Source organism: Capra hircus, chromosome 10 (genome assembly GCF_001704415.2).
Source record: "Capra hircus breed San Clemente chromosome 10, ASM170441v1, whole genome shotgun sequence".
NCBI classification, from domain to species: Eukaryota; Metazoa; Chordata; class Mammalia; order Artiodactyla; family Bovidae; genus Capra; species Capra hircus.
Window position 1 is genome coordinate 100,070,059 of NC_030817.1, and position 16,497 is coordinate 100,086,555.

Below are 16,497 nucleotides of genomic sequence, written 5' to 3' on the forward strand. Positions count from 1 at the left end.
GTCTTTCTGGAGTTATTTCCAGTAGCATAGTGAGCACCTACCAACCCCGGGAGTTCATCTTTCAGTATCCTATCTTTTTGCATTTTCATACTGTTCATGGGGTTCTCAAAGCAAGAATACTGAAGTGGTTTGCCATTCCCTTCTCCAGTAGGCCATGTTTTGTCGGAACTCGACACCGTGATCCGTCTGTCTTGGGCAGCCCGACACAGCATGGCTCATAGTTTAACTGAGTTAGACACGGCTGTGGTTCATGTGATCAGACTGGTTAGTTTTCAGTGATTGTGGTTTTCGGTCTATCTGCTCTCTAATGGAGAAGGATAAGAGGCTTATAGAAGCTTCCTGATGGGAAGACTGACTGAGGGGGAAACTGGGTCTTGTTCTGAGGGGCGGGGCCAGGATCAGTAAATCTTTAATCCAATTTTCTGTTGATGGGTGGAGCTGTGTTCCCTCCCTGCTGTATACCTGGGGCCAAAGGCCATGGCACCCCACTCCAGTACTCTTGCCTGGAAAATCCCATGGATGGAGGAGCCTGGTAGGCTGCAGTCCATGAGGTCGCGAAGAGTTGGACACGACTGAGCGACTTCCCTTTCACTTTTCACTTTCATGCATTGGAGAAGGAAATGGCAACCCACTCCAGTGTTCTTGCCTGGAGAATCCCAGGGACGGGGGAGCCTCATGGGCTGCCGTCTATGGGGTCACACAGAGTCGGACACGACTGAAGTGACTTAGCAGCAGACTGTGGTTGAGGTGATGAAGTTAATGGTGACCTCCTTCCAAAGATCCCGTGCAGGCCCTGCTACGCTCAGTCCCCCAGCCCTGCAGCAGGCCACCACTGTCCCACGCCTCCACTGGAGACTCCTGGACACTCACGGGCAAGTCTGGGTCAATCTCCTTTCTCTTTGGTCCTGGTGCACACAAGGTTCTGTTTGTTTCCTCCAGGAGTCTTGTTTCCCCAGTCCTATGTAAGTTCTGGCTGCTCTGTGGTGGGGTTAACGGCGGCCTCCTCCAAGAGGGCTTATGCGATACCCCAGTCTGCTGCACCCAGAGCCTCTGCCTCTGAGGCAGGTCACTGCTGACCCGTATGTTCACAGGAGATACTCACGCACAGTTCCTTCTCAGTCTCTGTGGGGTCTCTTGGTCCTGGTGCACATAAAGTTCGTTTGAGCCCTCTGAGTGTCTCCCGTGGGTTTGGAGTTTGATTCTAAATGCAATTTCAATATATATATCAAACTATATGACTATATAATTTTTATACCAGTTTTTCAAAAGTCAGACCTCTCTGTATGCCTGAACAAGTAAGCATTTTGCATTTAATTAAATTTCATAAATATTCAAGATTGTCATATAGAGAATGGAAAGAAATGCTACTGGCTTCTTTCATTTTATGTTGAGTAACAAAAGCACACAGGTTATTGTGGAAGCAGTCATCAAGCTGATGACTGGATTACAGGGTTTAGTGACCTAATAGCAATCAGAAATATAGTTCTGTGAAGAGGAATGTTAGATATGTTTTCTTGTTTTCATCCTCTAAATATTAAAAATTTTGACTTGGGACTTGATTGGTGAGGGGGAGCTGGTTATATAAAGAGAGGAAAACAATGAAATATTATGAAAGTAGTAAGTGTAGATAGATTTGTTGTTTCTGTAACACCAGAATGTATTTAGTATCTGATGTAGAAGTGATCACGCATCTCTGCAGAATCTTTAGAGAGCTACCAGAAGTCCTTCAGCATATTTTCATGGTGAAAATTGGACATGGTAAAATGTCTTAATTAGAGAATATTATTTACCTTAAGTTCACTATTTTCAGAATCATGATAGAAAATCAGCATAGTTGTAGTGTTACAAAGGAGGGACAGAGGGAGGAAGTTTTCTTTTTCGGTGAGCACAAATTTTTTGAGCTTTTCCATGTTTGTTTATCATAATGAAGCAGCAACAATAATTCCTGCTATGGCAACAAAATCATAAGGACATTGTATTTAAACAGAACTATGTTTGATCAAAGGGTAAGTTTGTGTTTTTTAGCTGTATATACTTAAAGCTGTTCATTATAATACTTTAATTATCTATTGAAGTATACGTGCACAAAAGTCTTTCATTGATGGGTACATAATCATAAAAAGTTTGGAAATGACTCCATCTAGTTTCTGACACTTTTTCCTCATTGAAACAATTACCCTTACAATACAGTTTTTTATACCAATGTTACAATGTCAACTATGGAATTATGGCAGAAGATGATACAATATCAGCAGTACTTATTTTTAAAACATGTATACTTGAAAACATTTCCCACATTTTTCATTTCCACATCGTTTGATCTGTAGTTACTGCTTTGTGTTCACTTGAAGATCTCAGTATATGGGGGAAGCAGTAACTCTTACCATCATTGTGATTTTTAGTGTTGGGAATAATGTTTAGCTGCAGTAAGTATTTGGGAGAGCTAACTCTGAAAGGTACTGCTGACCTGTAACAGGAAGGAATATTATTATTTTTTACATACTGTTGCTTCTTAAAAAAAATCAGATGCTCTTTCTCTTTACAGGATGCCATACTTTATATAAACCCATTTTACTGTACTGACATCTGAATTAATATAAAAGTTTAAATTCAGATGTAATTTTCTTTTTGAAATAGTTTTTGAGAACAGCTTTTAAATACCAATTTCACACTGTTATGTATCATTTGTCGTTCAGTTGCTCAGTCATGTCCAACTCTTTGCTACTCTGAACTGCGGCATGCCAGGCTTTCCTGTCCTTCACTATCTCCCTGAGTTTGCTCAAACTCATGTCCATTGAAATCCATGATACCTTCTAACCATATCTTATCCTCTGTCGTCCCCTTCTCCTTCTGCCTTTAATCTTTCCCAGCATCAGGGTCTTTTCCAGTGATTTGGCTCTTCGCATCAGATGGCCAAAGTATTGGAGTTTCAGCTTCAGCATCAGTCCTTCCAGTGAATATTCAGGACTGATTTCCTTTAGGATGGACTGATTGGATCTCCTTGCAGTCCAAGGGACTCTCAAGAGTCTTCTCCAACACCGCAGTTCAGAAGCATCAATTCTTCAGCACTCACCTTTCTTTATGGTCCAAGTAGATACATGACTTGCATTTGTACAGTTTTCCTAAATCTAGAGATCTGTTTTATAAAGTTAGATATGTTAAAAAGTTGAACTGATCCACTGATGTCCTCAGTATATGAATATGTATATATGTATGTATCTAATTTTCACATAAGAACGATTTGATATAGAAAAAAAGAATGATTTTATATAATCCTAAGCTTTTAAATGGTAACCATAGAATGGTTAATGTTAAATTAATATTAAGAACTAATGTTTTTAATAAAAACAGACCTAATTTGGTTACTTATTTTATTTTAGCGAAGAATAACCAGAATTCAACAAATAGAAAAGGACATACTTCGTATACGACAGCTTTTACAGTCCCAAGCAACAGAAGCAGAGGTTAGTAAATTGTCTATTTGTTTACAGATGTAGTGATAGGTGGTTATTCTAAGAAGAGAAGATATATACAGTTAGCACGGTGTCATTGAAATAGATGTTCTAGAGAATTGAGACATTTGATAAGCTTTTTCATTAAATTAAGTAGATTTCAAAAACCTAGATTTCTTCATAGTGTATAGTCAATTAAAGCTGAAAGAGCCATAAATGGATACCTTACTTCAGTTATCTGTTTACATATAATTTGGCTACTGAGTTTATAAATAAGCTCTCTCCTTCTGTAATCCATAGTAAAAATTGATCATATACATTTATCTATGCTTACTTTACAAACTTCATTAAAATGACAGTAAAAGGATAAAATGAAAAAGCACAAATACCAGGGAAGGTGACAATTAATAAAATTAGGAGAACTGCAAAGCAGATAAATCATTTTTTAGATTATGGTAGAGAGTTGACCCTGGAGTGAGCACTAGTAGGTCACAAAGCAACTCATTTTACACTGTGGAGTCCTGAAAGTTTCCAGAATTGGTTACAGTAGGTGCTTCTGGATATGAGGATTAAAAGGGGGGTTAAAACCATGTTTGTCAGCTCTGCAGCTAAAATTTGGTTTTGATCACCGCACAGAAGGGTGGGATATAAAAGCCATCTCTTCAGCTGTCTGTTTATAGCCACTGAATCTGGGCACTTCTCACCTTGTTTATGGGCAAATAAAAGGAAAACCTACATGGAACTTAAATGAACTATTGCTGAATAGGGAAAAACAGCATGTGGGAGGCTCAGAGAAAATAAAGTATTTGCTTCTTAAGTCACCTACAGGAAGACCTGTCTCTATGCAATAAGAGCAAAAAGTGTTGACTAAAAGTCCACATTGAACAATACAGAATTGTTGCTAGGAAAAATTGGCTCAGTATTTGGGGATACATCAATGCAAAGTTTCTAATGTGCAGCCAGATTGAGACTCACATTCCAGATCATACAGGAAAAAAGAAGAGAATGCAAAGAATGAAACAGCAACCTAGTGCTTTATTCTAAATATAATTACCAAAAACATGATGAAGTGCTTGTTGAGATTTTTAAATGTTTATGATATACAAAATAGTATGAACACTTTGATCCCATTTTTTAATATACACAAATAAATGTAATGTATCAGAAATAATATGAAAAGGCAGATAACCATTGTTAATACCTCCTTGTCTTTTAGTTTGGCCAGTTTTGTAATGTTTTTATAGTAACTGTACAGCTTTTACAGTGAGAGAAAACTTTTGTATGCGAAACAGATTTGACACGTTTCCCAGGTAGCTCGGTGGTAAAGAATCCGCCTGCCAACACAGGAGACTCAGGTTCTGTCACTGTGTCGGGAAGATTCCCCGGAGCAGGAAATGGCAACCCACTCCAGTATTCTTGCCCGGGAAATCCTATAGAAAGAGAAACCTGGTGGACTACCATCCATGGGGTTGCAAAAGAGTCGGACAGGACGTAGCAACTAAGCAACAGCAGCAACACTCCTCGCCAGCACATTCCACCCGTGGGAAATCCGATCAGATAATGAATAGGTCTGTTTGGAGGCAGAAACTTAGTGCAGGCCCATTTATACACAGGGAAGACAACTAATTCTAATGTTAAAAAGTTTAATTTTTGAAAACAGTGTCTTTAAGACTCTCTTCATCCATGCTTTGCTTTTTAAATATCTTAGAAGCTTTGGCTTCAGTACATCGGAATTTGAAATATGTAGAAACGTGTATTTGCTAAGTAGTCAAGTTCAGTGTAATAGTCATATTGTTAAAAGTAGTTTCACCTGGATGTTTTAAGTCAGTGTGAACCGAATATTTGTAATATACAGAATGTGTCCTTTTTGCAATGTTAACCCTTCAGGACTGTTTTTTTCCTTCCAAAATAAAACAAAACTATCTCTTTACTCCTTTTTCAACATCATTGGCATTGCTGTATGTGGCATTCTGGTTATTATGGCCCCTTTGGGTTTCCAGAGTAGTATATCTGTGTGTGTGTGTGTGTGTGTGTGTGTGTGTGTGTGTGTTTCTAGATCAAAAATACTATACTCTATTTTTAAAACTGTTTTTAGAGAGGCAACTTTTTTTTTTAATTGAGCAGCACTACGTTTATATTTTCTTTTTATATATATTTTTTCTGCTTTGAGTTTTTGCTGTTGTTTTTCTAGCTTCTTTAGTTATAGTTAGGTTTTATTCACCATCTTTCTTATATTATGATTTTTACTGTCTGGCTGCGTGAGCAGGGTTTTTTGTTGTTTTTTTTTTAATTTCTAAGTCAGTATTTACATTTATTTTTCTGCTTGACTGACTCCTTTCTGTGTGTGAAATGGCCTTCTTTGCTATTAGTATTGCTGCACGGGGCTTCTTTTGGTCATCACTTGCCTGGTATAATATACTCACTGTCAGTACATTTCCAAACGTTACCAACATTCTGGCCTCTAGAAATTCCTAAGAAAAGTTGTCGTTTGTTAATAACAGTCCTCGTTGTCAGCACAGTTACAGTTTTATTGCAGGTCGGGGGCTTGTTTGTGTTTTTTATCTGTTCAAGATTTCATTTATATCATTGGATTTGGGACCAACTGTCTACCACTGTAACAGTCTGTTCTTGTTTCTTTTTGTTATAAAAATGGCCATATTTTTCTTAGCCTTAAGTGGTTACATTTATTCAGTGCATATAAACTAAAAGAAGGTGTCATGTCTTATTTAAGAAAGAAAGAAAACTTTTTAATTTTGCTGTTTGATGTTTCTTTATTACTATCAGAAAGAGAAGCTAGAAAATGGAGAAAACTGGGGATCAGATACTCATAAATTAGTTCCCATCAGTATAGAAAAGAACAAGATGTCTGCCAAATAATTTATCCACCATGAAGCATCTTATAACACTATCTTTGCCCTACCTGCTAATAACTCTGGTTTAGGGTCTAGATGCATGATATAACTCAGATGATATAACTATTGCACTTGATTCAAATCTCAGAAGTTCCAAAAGGGTGCTTGAGGCAACCAGTGCTACCACTTTCTTTTGTATTCTTTCCAATAGGTTATTTACTGAGAAGTGTATACATTTGGGGGAGAGGGGCCCCAAAAGGTGGGAGCTATAAGGAAAATTGTGGCATGGTTTAATAATCTCTAGAAAATAGCCAGTGAGAAATAGTTTTTAAAATCCCATGCAGAGTACTCTTATAACTCATTAATAAAGAGACAACCCAACTTACAGATGGGCTAAAGATTTAATACACATTTCACCAGAAAAATACATAGGAATGGCTAATAAGCACATGAAAATAGGCTCAACATCATTGGTCGTTAAGGAGATCAAGTTAAAGCCATAATGCTGTATCACTCTGTGCTCACTAGGATGGCTGTAGTCATGAAGAAAACAATCAGCATTCGCAAGGATGTGGATCAGTAAAAGCCGTCATTTGTTGCTGATGGGAATGTAGAATGGTCAGCCGCTTGGAAGTTTGGCAGTTACCTGAAGTATTAAACGTACAGTTACCATATAACGCAGCAGTTCCACTTCTAGCTGTCTAAGAGACGTGAGCACATTTGTCCACGCAGAGACTTTAATTTGAATATTCATGGCAGTATTACTCACAGTAGCCCCAAAGTAGAAAAATGCAAAAGTGCATCAGCTGATGAATCAATAAATAAAATGTATACCATTACAATGTAATACTATTCGGCAATTAAAAGGAGCAAATTGTTGACACACACTATAACAGGGGTGAGCCACAAAAACATCACTGAGTAAATGTAGCTAGACTGGCAAGTCCATGTATTCCATCTACAATAAATACACAGAAAAGACACGTTTCCAAAGTAGAGTCATAGTGACCTGGAGCTGTGAGTGGGGATGGGGATTACCTGTAAATGAGCATGAAGGGTCTTTTTAGAATGATGAAGATGGTCTAAAACTGAAGTATGGTGATTCTTGGTAAGTTTACTCAAAGTCATTGAGTTGTACACTTAAAGTGAATTGTCTTAAAGGCATTTTAAATCCAACATACCCAAAGCATAATTAATGAAGGTCTCCTCCTGAGTCCTCCTTGGGACCCCCACATCCTCCCAGCCCTCATTCTCCTTTAGTGTTACCTGTCTCTGTGAATGGCACCAGCATTGTTCAGCTGTGTGAGCTAAGAAAGAGAAGGGTAGTCTGTGACCCCACACCTCTTCTTCCACTGTATCCAGTCTGTCTGGCAGTCCTTCAGATGACCTCTGCCTCCACTGCTTTTATCTACATCAGTGCTTCCCTGGGTGTAAAGGACCATCTTCTGCCACTTAACGTTAATATAGAGTCTGCAAGTTGACCTCTTCTGTTTCCCACCTACTTAGACCATTTAAAATTTGAGTTTAAACAATCAGGATACATGCACCTTTTTCCTGTAGTATTACTATATTACTAGTGTTGGTTATATAGGGCCATGAGTGCCATCTGAGAATCACACTGAAATTCAGCAAAATCAGTAAGTTCCTTTTTTAAACCATCTCCGTTCTACTCTTCACACTGTAATTCACTGACATCCTAGCGCAAGCCGTGTTCCTCCCATCCCAGCTCCTTGGCATATGGTCTCTATTTGCCTGAATCTTTGCGTGTGGTCTCTGTTTCCTTCACCCTCTGCCATATCCCATTTCCCAGATCTCCTGTTCATATTTTAGATCTCAGTCCAAACAACGCTTCCTAAGAGAGCGCTTCCCCAGCTTCCCACAGTGTCTGATGTCCCACTGTTGTATGTCTTTATAAGCACCCTGTGCCCTTTTCTCAGAGTGCTTGTCGAAGCTTTTCCCTTTATTGTTGTTTCTTTCAATATTTGATAGTATCCCTGACTAGACTGAATCTTGAAGAGTGCATTGACCAATGTCTGGTTTCGTCTGCTGTATTCTCCAGCCCTATTGCAAGTAGCTAACATAGCCCATATTCAATAATTGCTTTTATATTGACATCTTCAGTGATGTTAGTGTCAAATCTTTGTGGATTTAGTGCTCGTTAATTCATTTTTTTCTCTTCAGTGACTTTGTATTCTCTCTTTAGATGATTTTGTTGAATTTTATAGTGTCACTTTCCCATGGTACTGTATTTACTTGTTTCTGAATTACTGGGACTACCTCTCTTTTGCCTATGTATAACTTACACTGTTTATTGATGGAAATAGTATATGTAAATTATTTTTAAGTCACATTTTAAATGGTCTAGGAATGCTTTATGTTTAAAGACATTCCAGTGGAAGCCACTTTGTAATATAGTTTTCCATTATTATGTCATACTTTTTAATGTGTGATCTTTAATTTTGCCTATAATTTTCCTAGAGGAGGCACACTGGTAATTGTTTCTATAAAAGATGATTGATAGATTATTTTATTTCTTTGATTCTTTGGTGATATTTTTCAAAGTGACTGCTTTGTATTGGATATAATCTGTCTTGAAATGACTGCTTTCACTAGATATAATCTTGCCCTTTCACTTTACATAACAGATGGTGGTTACATTAGAAAGGTTTTGGTTTTATTCATATTAGAATCTAAGAGCTTATCTGTTGGTTTCGTATGACTTTTATTAGCAGATGTATATAAAAATATATATGTGTGTATAAATATACTTACATAGAAGGTATTTATAAGCTTAGGTAGTAACTGTTATATTTGCTGCTCTATTAAATACCAGAACCATGTGACCTTGCGGAAAAGACAGTTATTTGTTCTAGTTGGGTTATGTCCCTGATAGTGATGTGAGCACAGCTGGTGGAGGATGGTGTTTCTGTGAGTCTCAGAAAATCCTTTGTCTTGTGCGGCTCTATTGCTCAAGGGACACACTTCACTTGCCTTTTACCGAAATAGTCAACTGACAACCCTGCTGGAGGTTATGAAGTATGAAGTGCAGTTCCAGGCTTTTGTAAACCTGTACTTATATGTGCATTCAGAGCTTTAAAGCAAGAAAGAAGGAAAGCTGTGGGCTGAGAAGGCATGCACCATTTTTGTATGTACTGATGTTAACTCCGTATTAACAGAGGTCATCTCAGAGCAAGCATGAAGCGGGCTCCCGTGAAGCTGAACGGCAGAATGAAGGTCAGGGAGTGGCAGAAATCAGCATGGCAACCTCGGGTGGCGGCCAGGTAAATAAATCATTTTATTAGCTTTTTCTAGTTAACCATTTGAATATTTAAAAAGAAATACTGAGTGAGATGATTCTCACAACGATCTGTAAATCTTATCTGTTTCCTTAGTCCTAAATGGATATCTCCAGAAGAATTCAGTGCTAAAATGCTATGTCATTTTTCTTTATTATATTTAACAATGATGCTTTCAAAATTTCCAAGTATATTTTATAGCTCTAAATTATGTGTCTCTGTTTTAGCCTAAAATGATTAATGTGAGTAGAGTTTCTTTGAAAAACAAATACTAAGCTGCATTTTGGTCATATGTGATTTGACCTAGTTATTATTGCATGCATTGAATAGATTTGCTCTTTCTCTGTGGCATTCTTTCTAAGACATTTTTATGTGTTTTTTTTTAAATCATAAAGAGTTAATATTCTCATCTTCAGTTGTATTGCAAGATTATATAAACACAGCATTGAAATAAATGATTCTAATGCCCATTTAAAAAGTAAATACATACCCTGGTCATATTTACTATTATCATCTTTAGCAAAATTAGGGAAGATAGTTGTTTTTAATGTAGAGCATTATCTTGTGCTGCCATCAGTTTTCCGTTAGAGTTTGATTGGAATGCATCCTAATATGACAGTATTTTTCTTTGGAATGTTCTGTATTCTCCACATTTTTTCAAGCAATATTTTATGTTTTAAATGAATGATTTTTTAAAATGCAGTTTCAACTAAGTTGATTTTAAGGAAATTTTCTTACTGTTGATATAAAATATTCCTTTAGTGTCTATAGGTTACTTTTAATGATACTATTTATTTAGAAAGAACATGGTTCTATTAGTTCATTAAAATTTAAAGCTTAAAATGTCTCATACTTTAAATTTACCACGTTTAAACAAAAATATGCTTCAGTTTAATATTACTGGTCCACATTGTACTGGGTGATACTCTACAGATGGGTAAATTAGGGCAAAAGAAATTATATTTAAATAGTACATTTGGGTTCTTTGTCTACTATTTAGGGAATTCTTTGGGAATATCATGTGTTCCTACATATATGTAGAAAGAAGTTCTGTCTTCTTGACAAAAATATTTTTTTTTTGCTTTAGGATTAAGACCCACTATTAATGCTTTGGGTCATATTTCAATTATTATATCCTTTAAAGCCTCACCTAGCCAATAAGCTGGATATTTATTTTTTTAATTGAATTCCTATCTCACTTCTTACATCAAAATTTAACTCTAAATATATTAGATTTAATGTCGAAAATGAAAACTTTAAAAAACAGTTTACTCATTTGCCTGCGTCGTGTCTTAGTCACGGCACGTGAGACCTTCGCTGTGCCATGCAGGACCTTCTGTTGCACCGTGCAGGCCCAGTAGTTGTGGCCCTCGGGCTTAGTTGCCTTGCAGCATGTGGGATCTTAGTTCCCAGACCAGGGGTCAAACTCACATCCCGTGCATTAGAAGGCAGATTCTTAAATCACTGAACCACCAGGGAAGTCCCCCTAATGAAAACGATTAAAAATATTAAAAGATAAGAAAATGAGGATAGAATTTTTATAATCATGAAGTGAGTAGGAAACCGTAAAAGAACGATAAGTTTCATCTAAAAATGTAAGACTTTAGTGTGCCATAAAATCATAACACACTTAGAAGACAGAAACCAGGACCACATTAACGTCGCTACAGCAGCTCCCAGATCCTACGTAGATAAGTGGTGAGAGTGTGATTTAGTTATGCCGAAATCCCGTCACCTGTCTTAGTGGGACTGACACACATGACAGACTCGTGGGGTTTGTTCATTTCTTTTGTTACTTGCTCCAGAGACACAAACAATTAACACTAACGGAAATGAAAATAATCTGTCTGACTTTCTCAGGATCGTAGTAATATGATCCATCAAAGCCCCTACCCTTATCTCTACCACTGTGTGGAAGGAAGCTCACTGTACCTTGCCTGGTTTCCTGCCCACGACTACTCTGCCAGGATGATCTTTCACGAGTAAATCCCCCTCCTGGTAGAATCCTTTGTTGGCGTCCCTTGGTCCTTACAAATAGACAAACCTTTATCACGACCTGTATAATCGGCTCCTGCCTAAACTTGTCAGCTCTCTGTCACCCTTTGCTCTCAGCATCTCGGCCACACTGGCCCTTCAGGACCTCCCCTTGACTGGGCTTCCTCTGTAGCAGCCTGCACAGCGTCTGCACCTGTTCTCTGCTGTGCATCCTCATCCCACTTCTCTCAGTTAACATCAGTTTGTGTGTGTCTGAACTTAAGCATGATTTCTCTCAAGAGGCTTGAACTGTTCACATCCCATTATTATAGGCTGTTCTAGCTTCTTCTCACTTTGAAGACGACATTTGCAGTTTTATATTTATTTATTTATTTCTGTTCTCCCTACCAGATTGTAAGCTCCAGAAAGACAGAAATTCTTTCCAGCTTTATCCATTTTTATATCCCCACAGTCCCTGATAAATAGTAGATAATAGCAGTGAATATATGTAGGTTGGAAGGGATAACTAACATCTCTTCTAGAAATAGGGATTTTTGATCTGTGATTAATCCCCCTTGAAAGTTAAATGAAAAGAGAAAGCTAGAAATAAATTATATGAGCTAGATCCCTACTTGCTTAGTATATAACTTTATGTGTAATTCATTTATGAATCGATTCTTAGCTTTTCCATTTAATGTTTAGAACCAGATCTCTAGTGATGCAACCAGTAAGTAGTGATGAAGTTCAAATAAGAGTGGGAAAGGGATGAAATGTTAGGAGAACCTTTTCCACTGCCAATAATATGTTTTTAAACTTGTTATTATGGAAAATTTCAAATATGGTGGTGGTTTAAATTTCCCACTCTTGTTTGAACTTCATCACTCCTTACTGGTTGTATCACTAGAGATCTGGTTCTAAACATTAAATGGAAAAGCTAAGAATCGATTCATAAATGAATTACACATAAAGTTATGTACTAAGCAAGTAGGGATCTAGCTCATATAATTTATTTCTAGCTAAAATTTCAAATATATACAGAGAGAAACAGAGTAATGTAGTAATCTGCAGGTACCCTATATACTTTGTCCTCTGATTTTATTTTTAGAAAAGATCCCAGACATCATCATTTTTTGCTTAATTATTTCACTGTGTATTTCCAGAATACAACATTTTTTAAATTGAACTGTAGTTGATTCATAATATTGTTAGTTTCAGGTATACAACAGAGTGATTCAGTTATATTGTATTTTTCCAATTCTTTTCCATTTTAGGTTATTACAAGATATTGAAATAATTCCCTAGGGCTTCCCAGGTGGTGCTAGTAGTAAAGAACTTGCCTGCCAGTGCAGGAGACATAAGAGATGCGGGTTTGATCCCTGGGTTGGGATGATCCCCTGGAGGAGGGTGTGGCAACCCACGTCAGTGTTGTTGCCTAGAGAATCCCATGGACAGAGGAGCCTGGCAGGCTATGGTCCATAGGTTCGCAGAGATGGACATGACTGAAGCGACTTAGCCTGCACACGTGCATGCGCTGTAAAGTAAATCCTGTTGATTATTTTATATATATCAAAGTGTGTATATCTGTTAATGCCATACTCCTAATTTATCCCTCCTATTTTCCCTTTGATAACCCTAAGTTTGTTTTCTGTGTCCAAGAATGCTTTCTTTTAAATTAAAATACAATTGATTTACATTATTGTGTGAGTTTTAGCTCTACAGCAAAGTGATTCAGTAATATAAACATATTTCTTGGATTATTTGTGTCTGTTAATCCCATACCTTTAATTTGTCCTTCCCTGTCCCCTGTGGTAACCATAAGTTTGTTTTCTGTGTCTGTGAGTCTATTTCTGTTTTGAATATAGATACATCTGTATTATTTTTTAGATTCCACGTATAAGTGATATCATATAGTATCTGTCTTTATCTGACTTCCCTCACTTAGTATGACGTTCTCTAGCTCCATCCATGTTGCTGCACGTGGCAGTATTTCATTCTTTTTTGTGACTTCTTAAACCATTGTATCTTCTTAAACCATCATCTGTTGATGGGTACTTGGGTTCTTTCCATGTCTTGGTTATTGTAAATATGTTGCTGTGAACATTGGGGTGCATCTATCTTTTCAGATTAGAGTTTTCATCTTTTTTTGGATTTATGCCCAGGAGTGAGATTGCTGGATCATGTGGTAACTCTATTTTTAGTTTTTTAAGAAGCCTCCATACTGTTTTTCATTGTGGCTGTACCAGTTTATATTCCCACTAATAGTGTAGGAGGGTTTCCTTTTCTCCACATTCTCTCCAGACTTTTTGCTCTGATGGTGGCCATTTTTAATTTGACTTTCTCAGTAATCAGTGATGTTGAGCGTCTTTTCGTGATTTGTTGGCGATCTGTATGTCTCTTTTGAAGGAATGTCTGTTTAGGTCTTCTGTCCATCCTTTGATTTTGTTGTTTTTATCTATTTATTTATTACTATTTTTTTTTATACTGAGTTGTGTGAGCTGTTTTTACATTTTGGATATTGACTGTCAGTCACATCACTTGCAAATATTTTCTCCCAGTCTGTAGGCTGTGTTTCTGTTTTGTTGATAGTTTTCTTTACTGTGACAAATCTTTTAAGTTTGACTAGGTCCCATTGGTTTATTTTTGCTTTTATTTGTTTTCCCTTGGAAGACTGATCTAAGAGAATATTGCATAATTTGAGACTATGAGGCTATTTGCCTGTGTTTTCTTCCAGAAGTTTTATGGTATCATGTCTTATATAGAGAGGTCTTTGAAACAATTTGAGAGGGTTTTTTTGGCTTGTTTGTCTATGGTGTGAGGGTGTGTTCTAACATCACTGATTGACATGTGGCTGCCCAGCTTTCCTAGTGTCGCTTGCTGGAAAGACCTTCTTTTCTCCATTGTGTATTCTCACCTCCTTTGTCAAGGATTAATTGACTGTAGGTATGTGGGTTTAGTTCTGGGCTCTTTATTCTGTACTTTCGGTCTGTGTGTCTGTCTGTCATGTTTTTGTACAAGTACCATGCTGGTTTGGTTTGGTTTGGTTTGGTTTGGTTTTTTTTACCATGCTGTTTTGATTACTGTAGCTTAGTAGTATTATCTGAAGTCCCAAAGCAGTCTGCAGATTTAATGCAGTACCTGTCAAAATGCCTATGACATTTTTCACAGAACTAGAACAAATACTACTAAGATTTATATGGAACCACGAAAGGCCCAGAATTGCTAAAGCAGTCCTGTAGACAGAGGACACCTATAGAATACCTAACTATTGTGCCATTATTACGCTCCCAAAGAAACTAATAGTAATTCCTCAGTAGCATCAGATAACTAGTCAGTATTCAAATCTGCAGTTGTTTCATAAATGTCATAGTTTTTAAATTTATTTGACACAAGGGCCAGATAAAGTTCATGCGCAGAAATTGTTTAATGTGTCTTTGAAGTTTCTTTTAATCTATAGGTTTCTTCTTTGTCTCTTAGATTTTTGCTATATATTTTCAAAGTTATTTGTCTTCTCGAGTTTTCCATAGTCTGAATTTTGCTAGGAACATCTGCATGGTGAGGTTTGTCTTCTGTATTCCCTGTAAATTGGTATTTGGCTCTAGAGATGTGATCAGATTTGGTCTCAGGCCCTCATCTATGGCCGAGACTTTCATAGGTAGCATAGTGGTCTTCCACCAGGAAGCACATAATGTCTGGTGGGCTCTCTTTTTGTGATATTAACAGCACTTATACTTAATGTCTAGCTTCACTGATTCACTGAGGGCCATAGAATTAGCTGTAGCACTTTAATAAGAGAAACTTCTCCTTGTCTACCGTTGGACCACTTCGATGCACCATCTGTATGAAAAACGGTGAGGTGGGGAGGGTGCTTGCTTCTTCTGCTTCTTCCCCTCTTACACAGTTTCACAGTGAGTTGGAGGCTGTTGCTACCTCTATGGTAAACTTTTTAGAATCACTTTGTTTTGTTTTGTTTTCTCAGAAAAATACTATTTTTGAGTCACTTCCTAAAGTGAGCCTGATAGAAGAGGGGATTTTACCCAGCAGATGTGGTTGAAATTGACCGTGTCCCAGCTGTGCTGCTCGAGCCGCCAGGCATAGTCCTTCTTGGGACCTTTGGCACACATTTGAGTGCCCATGATGGCAGTGGGGATTGAAGGGTGGATAGAGGAGGACGGGAAAATAGAGAGGTGCTTGATTCTAATGTGTGCGAAAAGGAGGTGAGGTCAGAAGCAACAGTTAGAACCAGACATGGAACAACAGACTGGTTCAAAATCTGGAAAGGAGTACATCAAGCCTGTATATTGTCACCCTGCTTATTTAACTTACATGCAGAGTACATCGTGTGAAATCCAAGGCTAGAAGACTCACAAGCTGGAATCAAGATTGCTGGAAGGAATATCAGCAACCTCAGATTTGCAGATGATACCACTCTAATGGCAAAAAGTGAAGAGGAACTAAAGAACTGCTGGATGAGGGTGAAAGAGGAGAGTGAAAAAGCTGGCTTAAAATTCAACATTCAAAAAATGAATATCATGGCGTCCTGTCTTGTCATTGCATGGCAAATAGATGGAGGGAAAGTGGGAACAGTGGCAGATGTTGTTTTCTTGGGTTCCAAAATCACTGCAGATGGTGACTGCAGCCATGAAATTAAAAGACACTTGCTCCTTGGAAGAAAAGCTATGGCCAACCTAGACAGCATATTAAAAAGCAGAGATGTCACTTTGCCAACAAAGGTCCATCTAGTCAAAGCTATGGTTTTTCTAGTAGTCATATATGAATGTGAGAGTTGGACTGTAAAGAAGGCTGAGCACTGAAGAACTGATGCTTTTGAACTGTGGTGTTGGAGAGGACTCTTGAGAGTCCCATGGACTACAGGGAGATCAAACAAATCATAAATGAAATCAACCCTGAATATTCATTGGAAGA

The 16,497-nt window shown here is 37.6% G+C and overlaps 1 protein-coding gene across 8 annotated transcripts in view; it reads left to right on the plus strand.

Moving 5' to 3' along the window:
• APC (APC, WNT signaling pathway regulator) overlaps positions 1-16,497 on the plus strand; it is a 139,641-nt gene that overhangs the window by 88,951 nt on the left and 34,193 nt on the right. For all 8 annotated transcript variants that reach the window (XM_013966683.2, XM_013966685.2, XM_013966684.2 and 5 more), the window contains 2 exons: positions 3,381-3,464; positions 9,481-9,585. In XM_013966683.2, the coding sequence (XP_013822137.2) occupies positions 3,381-3,464; positions 9,481-9,585 (189 nt within the window). The remainder of the gene's footprint in view (positions 1-3,380; positions 3,465-9,480; positions 9,586-16,497) is intronic.